Source organism: Clupea harengus, chromosome 18 (genome assembly GCF_900700415.2).
Source record: "Clupea harengus chromosome 18, Ch_v2.0.2, whole genome shotgun sequence".
NCBI lineage: Eukaryota > Metazoa > Chordata > Actinopteri > Clupeiformes > Clupeidae > Clupea > Clupea harengus.
In genome coordinates this window covers 8,594,058-8,601,557 of record NC_045169.1, presented here as the reverse complement: position 1 = coordinate 8,601,557, position 7,500 = coordinate 8,594,058, and the positions used below count along the sequence as shown (strand labels likewise).

Genomic DNA, 7,500 nt, shown 5'->3' with positions numbered 1-7,500 from the left:
GATCCACGCAACTTCGATAACAAATGAATCCAACCGTAGCGTCGACAGCTACGCCATCTTTTTTTGGCTGGATTTCAAAGTTGGTGTTTTCTAGTGAAACTACTCTTGATTCTGGAAAAGTCTACTAAATCTACTGGGCCAACTAAACCTAGACAGATGGATTTCAGACAGGAAATACGGGACTGAGCTCATGAAATGCAGATTTGTCATGAAGGAAACTGCATTAGTCTTTGCAGTCTGGTGTGAGATGGGAGGGAATAGTTACGTCTGCAGAGGAGGCCTCTCCCATGAGCGATCTCTTTACATTTGCACTTCCTGGATCCTGGGGTGTCAAAACAGAGGGAGCGGTCACCTGTGAAAACACACAAAAGCACACAATTGAATATTGTACTTGCAAACACACACACACACACACACACACACACACACACACACACACACACACACACACACACACACATACACACACACTCACACACATACACACATACACACACACTCACAGGAAACAGGAAACCATACATATACAGACAAATACACAAAAGCGACGCACACCACACACACATCCACACCCCCCTTCCACACAAACAGACACACACACACACACCACATAAACACATACCAAATGACACATTATAATGATAACTGCCCCCATAGGTGCAGTGTGTAGTATTTGAAGGGATCTATTAGCAGAAATGTAATATAGTGTTCATAATTATGTTTTCATTAGTGTATAAATCACCTGGAACTACGAAATATTGTCTTTTCGTAAACTTAATGAGCCCTTTATCTCTACACAGGGAGCAGGTCATCTTCCACGGAGACCGCCATATTGCGCCAACATGTTTCAACAGTAGCCCAGAACGGACCAATCAAAACACTGTGAAAACCCAAACTATGACAAATGGAGGATCATACTAATGAAAAAGCAAAAAGCTTGAAGCAACAAGCTTAAAGAACTGAAAACATGAAGAAGCTAAATTAAATCGTGACATGCGACCGCAGAAAACAATGGATAAACATTAGTTAGGCCTTTCCCAGACGGAAATCGCTGATGAGGGACAAATGTTTTCAGAGTGACGCCGAAGTTGCCTGTTTTCTGCTGGACAGGTAATTTAGCCAATCTAAATACAACAAAAGTGTAACATTAGCAATAAAATGCTACCACAATTTGGAACAAGTAACTCTAGTAAAGTAAAGTTAAGAACTAAATGCAATTTCTAAATATCTATCTAAAGTAACTTCATCACTTGACATATTCTGGCTATTCACTGCGGTCGTAGACAATGACATCTTGATGGAAGTAGCTACTAGCATGTGACGGCCACCGTAGGTTTCTTCCCACACTTGGAAAGGGAGGGGTGAGGGAGGAGTATTAGGTTGGTTGCAATCTGCAATCTCACCACTAGATGCCACTAAATCCTACACACTGCACCTTTAAACCCTGTAGCTGTGTGTCCTGTTTGCTTACTGATACACTGGTATCTGCCGTTGGCATAGCGGAGCTGGAACCCGTGGTGGCAGGTGCACTGGTAGCTCCCGAACGTGTTCACACACCGCCTGGACCGTGGACACACTGCCAGGCCAGTCGCACACTCATCAACGTCTGCAACACACACAATTCATAATGAACAAAAATTCAGATTAACATCTTTCACTGCTAATATATTACCATGTACCCAAAACTGCATTATGAAATGAAGATACTTTCTATGATACCAATACTAAGAAACATACACTATTTACAAAATATTGTGTTGTGCAATGTACTCATAACTTGTGAGTGTGAGTGTATGTGTATTCAGTTTTGCTGTAAAGACAGTTATGTCTTTATCAGTGGCTGTTTACATAGAAACGTATGCCTAACCCCTATCTGACCACAGGGCTCAATCAGAGAGGTTAAATGTGCCAGATACTGCCACGTAAAAGTGAAGGACTTGAATGACATTTTTGAAAGACATTTTCCTCTGCTCTCAAGGGAATGCTTATGGTTGCAGCAGTGGCAGGGCAATTTTGCTGTGTCGATGACTGCATTATACGCAGATCAATGAGCTTTGGTCTAGTAACTAGAGGCACAAGTGCTCAAACATCCATAGTTTGTGTCTTTATCCCCCCCCAATAGTGTGTTCCCAAACTCATAAAACACATAAGGGATTGACATAAGGGCTGAAACATCAAGTTTTTAAATCACAAACAAATCCATTTGTAAATGTAAAAGTAAATATGCCATTCAAGAGTGAATGTCATAAATGCCGGTTGTGTGTTCGGTGTCTGGCTGGTCTTATCTCTAGACCATAGATTGCCGGATGTTTCATGGTGCAGAGTGTATTGAGCACAAACCTTGGACACTGACAAGGACATGGGGGCGCGTGGAAAAATTACGGAAACAGGAATTCAGGCCTGAAACTCATTACTTGTGTATGGCAATGTGTTTATTTGTGTAACTATGTGTTTCTGTATGCCTGTCTCTGACAGTGTGTAGGCTGGACTCTAGGGGGAGATAAACTACAAAACAGCTATAAATCTGTTAATGTGGGTGTATGTTTACTAGTGTTTGTAGCTGTCTGTGTCTGTGTCTGTGTTCCTGTGTGTGTGTCTGTTTGAGCATGGCTGTGTGTTTGTGTGTGAGAGTGTGTGTGTGTGTGTCTGTGTGTGTGTCTGTGTGTGTGTGTGTGTGTGTGTGTGTGTGTGTGTGTGTGTGTGTGTGTGTGTGTGTGTGTGTGTGTGCGTGTTTGTGTGTGTGTTTGAAGAACCTACCTACACAAGTCCTCTGGTCAGGTCCAAGACGTAACCCTGGTGATGGACAGAGGCACCTTACCTCTCCTTTCTTCATCTCACAGCCATATTGACAGTTAGCCAGAGCGCATGTACGACCTGAAAGGGAGAAAGAGAGGAAGAGAGAGAGAGAGCGAAAGAGAGAGAGGGAAAATAAAAAGTTTAAAGCTCCCTGTGAAAATTAGGGCTGTTGTTGTGACAAATGAAATGGTATTACCACATAAAAACACACACGCACAGTGCACACACACGCACACGCACACGCACACGCACACACACACACACAAAAACAAACACCCACTGACTTCGGCAAGTGTTGTCAGGCATCATCATGTATCCGTTGAGGCAGTAGCACTTGTAGCTGCCAAGAGTGTTCACACATCTGTGCTTACAGGGCCTGGGCTTTATCCCACACTCATTCACATCTACAGAGAGAGAGAGAGAGAGAGGGAGGGAGGGAGGGAGGGAGGGAGAGAGAGGGAGAGAGAGAGAGAGAGAGAGAGAGAGGGAGAGGGAGAGAGGGAGTGAGAGAGAGAGAGAGAGAAAGAGAAAGAGAGAGAGAGGGAGGGAGGGAGAGAGAGAGAGAGTTTGAGTCTTCATAGTCCTTTAATAAACCTGAAGTTGACACTTTCACATCAGTACACTATCAAAACACGTATAACATTTGAATTCTTGGCTACAAGCCTTACAACCGGAGAGGCAAACACAAGAAAGACAGCAGGAACCCCTCTGCCCTCTGTCTCACACTCTGAAACCATATGCCAGTAATCTCTAACTTCACTGGCAGACGGAGAGGGAGAGGAAAAGACAGAGAGAAAGAGATAGTTAGAGAGAGGGGGGTGAAAGACAGAGTAGCTAAGACGGCGGAGGGAGAGAGGGAGAGAGGGAGCGAGGGAGCGAGGAGGCGACATCGTCAGAGGAGAACAACGCGAGGGAGGGGGGGAGAGCGAGGGGGAAACAGAAAGAGGAGACGAAAGACATGGGAAGATAAAGAGAGGGTGAGAGGAAGGAGGGGCGGAGAGAGAAAAAAATATGGGGGTGAGGAAAATATGAGGAGGAGGAGGATAAAGAAAGGCGAGGGGGGGAGGAAGAAAAAGGAATAGAATGCGTGAAAGAGGGAAACAGAGGGGGAGAGAGAGGGAGGGGATGAGGGAGGTAACATGTCATTGAGGGCTAAAAGTGTCACAGGTTAAATACTGCCCCTGTTCCCACTGAGCCCAACAGAGGTCAATCCCTTTCCTCTGAGTGTGTGTGTGCGCTTGTAAATGTGTGTCAGTGTGTGTATGTGTATGATAATATAAACACGCATACATAGAGAAGTATGGATGGAATGTTTTCTCGCGCCTCCCTCCATTACTCTCTCTCTCTCTCTTTCTCCCTCCCTCTTTCTCTCTCTCTCACCCTCCCTCTTTCTCTCTACTTCCATTGTTTATGAGAAGGTCAGTGTCCTCAGCACTGAATGTTGGGGAACTTCTCAACTGTTTGTGGACACTGTAACCTGCATGGGACTATTTATTTGTTTATTATGTGATTTAAAAAAGAGAGAGGATGTATGTGTATCTACTCGCTGTGTGAAGAAGGTACCTGTTTTATGTGTTTTAAACACACTAAAATGCCTGTCCTTTGCTGCAGTTTATGGCAAATGTATGTGTAACTATGTATTTATGTGAGTGTGTGGATTGTGTGCTTGTGTGTACCTTAGTTGCAGGTTTTGCCAGCGTATCCTGGATGTGACTGTGTATGTGTGTGTGTGTGTGTGTGTGTGTGTGTGTGTGTGTGTGTGTGTGTGTGTGCGTGTACCTTGGTTGCAGGTTTTGCCAGTGTATCCTGGATGACATTTACACTTGTCTGGACCGATACAGTCACCATTTTTACAGCCCGAGTCACATACAGCTGCGGAGACAAAGAAGCAGTCAGCATTTTCTGTGTCTGTGTGTTTGTGTGTGTGAGGGTATGTGTAAGTATGTTTATGACAAGCTGACGTTCTGTGCATGTGTAATTATGTGAGCACACTTGTGTGTCTCTCTCATAAATATACTGAATGTGTGTTTGTTTCATGTACTTGAGAGTGAGTGTGTGTGTGTGTGTGTGTGTGTTACGTTGGCATTCTCCCCAGTTGACTCGTCTCCAGCCCCAACAGCAGTCCACTTTGGAGCCGTACCAGCATAGCCCATTGGTCAGTTCCAGTGGCTTCGGTAACCTGTGAAAACGCAGGTCCGTGTTAACTACCGACACGGATCAAGACGTGGTCTCACAAAGATACAAACAGGTGGACAAAGCTGCCACGCTTCTTGAAGACAGTCAGCCAGTAAACCATGTTTACAGACATAGGAATACAGCTCCACATTAAAAAAAAAAAAAGCAGCCCGATAACATCCTATTCGGAACAACTCCTAAGGAATTTGACGTTATCATATGTGTAAATGTGCGTAGGCCCCATTGTTGGCTGACTGGATGCATGTGTTTGGCATCATCAGACCATAGCCAACTTGTCTGAAGTCACAAACATCCACAGGCACCAATTTGTGAAACGTGCTTCGGCAAATGTCTGCGCGCGTGTGGTCCTGTGGTGTTTCTGAGATAAAATATTCACACCATCATGTTCTCACAGTCACGAGCTCACTTTAAGTCGCCAGAGGCTCGATGATTCCACGCGCAGCGCATATTTCGGCCTTTGCCACTCGTGTTCGGACTTGAATTACCGGAGCTGCACTGAGCGCGGTCCCGCATGCCCGTTCTGCCTCACTTAGAAAAAATGCATCCCCAACCCCCTAACACAACCACGTATAGAGACTAACACATACACACACACTCACGCAGACATGAACACACACACACTCACGCAGACATTAAAATGCAAACACAGAGACGTAGGCTATGCACCACCGCAAGAAAGCACCCACACAGACTCTCACACAGATCTTAATCCGCTTACTTTCTATTCACCATTAAAGGCGGCTTTTTTTTTTTTTTACTTGTGTAAGCGATCTTACCCACTGAATGTACGAATAGCCTACAAGTCGGTGCAAAGTTTTCAAAGAGTGTTGTATTAGTACTGTTGCACATTTTTCGCGTTCTGCCGATTTAAGAAATCTGTCACGCAAACATATATCAAAAGTTGAACGAATACAATTTGAAACTTACCTATTGTCAAAATCAACACCTCCTACGAGACCGGCAGTGCAACAGAGCGCGAGCTTCAGCCAAAACTCCATTCTCGCGCTCTGGGTCCGCTGTCACACAGTACTTGAGAACTGTAAGCCGACCCTACTGCCCTCTCTTTCTCTTTGCGAGCGTGCGTGTGTGTGTCTGAGCGAGTAGGCTACGAGAGAGACTGAGGGAGGGGAGGGGTTGTGGGGGACAGGTATTCCTAGATCTGACCACAAATGAAATGGGTGACGGATATCAGTGTTCGTGCTGTCGGTTTCGGCGCCAGGCTCTGTCTCGTCCTGAGGGTGTGTGTGTGTGTGTGTGTGTGACAGAGTGAGTGTTTGTGAGGCACCTCAGCTATTTTCCTTACCTAGAGGGAAACACTTACTAGAACATGATGAAGGCACTCATGCTTTTCCGTTGCCTAGACTACGATATGCGCCACGTGCAGGGCAACTTCTTTGCCAAGTTAAACCAAAGTTCACCTCAGCCCCTCTCACATCAGTTTATCTGTGCGTGGGCAGACGCTTTAATAAACATGTACAACTCTGTTTCATTACGTGTTTCCCCATCCTCGTTCATTGTAATGATATACTATGAACACACATACAGACCGACAGCCAAAACGGAAAGAAAGATAACCGCACAAGCACAACCAAGTTGCTGCTATTTTTCTTTTAATGGGTCCTCCACAGATAATTTCAAAAGAGCTTGAAGGCAGAAACACAGAAGAACATAGTCATAAAACACTTACAGTACATGAATTGACAGACCTCGAAGGTGAAGTAAAAAAAATGCAGAAGAGGTGAGATGAGGAATGACGTGTCAGGAGAGGAGTGAGTTATGACATGTGTACGTGGAGTTAACATGTAGGCTAGGAATAATGTTAGAGCAAATGAGGTATGTTTATTGAGATTAATTATTTGGATGGTTTCCTGAGGATAGCAGCTGGTAATATGTGTGTGTGTGTCTGAGAGGATTTTATATTGTTTGGTGCAGAACCATCATTGGCATCATATACTTAAAAACGAGGAATACTTAAAGACTGACACTCATATCATGTTCCCTTCATAGGAACCCTGCACTATGTCATTGTAAGTGTGTGTGTGTGTGTGTGCATGGATTTGAGTATACATATTGTGGTAAAGGGTAAATACACTTGTGATGGAGAGTGAAAGGTTTTGTGTGTGAGTGTGTGTCTGTGAGAGAGACAGACAGAGAGAGAGAGGGAAAGAGGAGAGAGAGAAAGAGAGAGAGAGAGAGAGAAAGAAAGAGAGAGAGTACTTGGCCCAGAACAGCTGTTCATTTAAGCCTATTGTTTATTGAGTTTGAGAGTAACAGCACCATCTGCAGTGCCTGGCAAGAACTATGCCCTCTTAGATATGACAAAGCCCAGCTGTTGTCCCCCCAGCATGCCAACAACGCCAGTCTTTCCCCTCATCCCTTTCCCTTTCGCCCTGCTGAACTTGGCACTAGCCTCACAGGGGTGGGCGCGAGTGGGCACACACAAAGACAGCGGTACCGTCAAAGTTCCCAATTTACAACCTCACCCCCCTTCATCCTCCTTTGACCCAA

The 7,500-nt window shown here is 44.9% G+C and overlaps 1 protein-coding gene across 1 annotated transcript in view; it reads right to left on the bottom strand.

Moving 5' to 3' along the window:
• LOC105891468 (nephronectin) overlaps window positions 1-6,865 on the bottom strand; it is a 10,929-nt gene extending 4,064 nt beyond the window's left edge. The window contains exons 1-7 of the mRNA XM_012817645.3: window positions 5,920-6,865; window positions 4,875-4,975; window positions 4,576-4,668; window positions 3,081-3,200; window positions 2,758-2,874; window positions 1,472-1,606; window positions 266-352 (exon numbers count right to left, since the gene is read on the bottom strand). Of these exons, the coding sequence (XP_012673099.2) occupies window positions 266-352; window positions 1,472-1,606; window positions 2,758-2,874; window positions 3,081-3,200; window positions 4,576-4,668; window positions 4,875-4,975; window positions 5,920-5,990 (724 nt within the window). The 5' untranslated portion in view covers window positions 5,991-6,865. The remainder of the gene's footprint in view (window positions 1-265; window positions 353-1,471; window positions 1,607-2,757; window positions 2,875-3,080; window positions 3,201-4,575; window positions 4,669-4,874; window positions 4,976-5,919) is intronic.
• Between the last annotated feature and the right edge of the window lie 635 nt (window positions 6,866-7,500).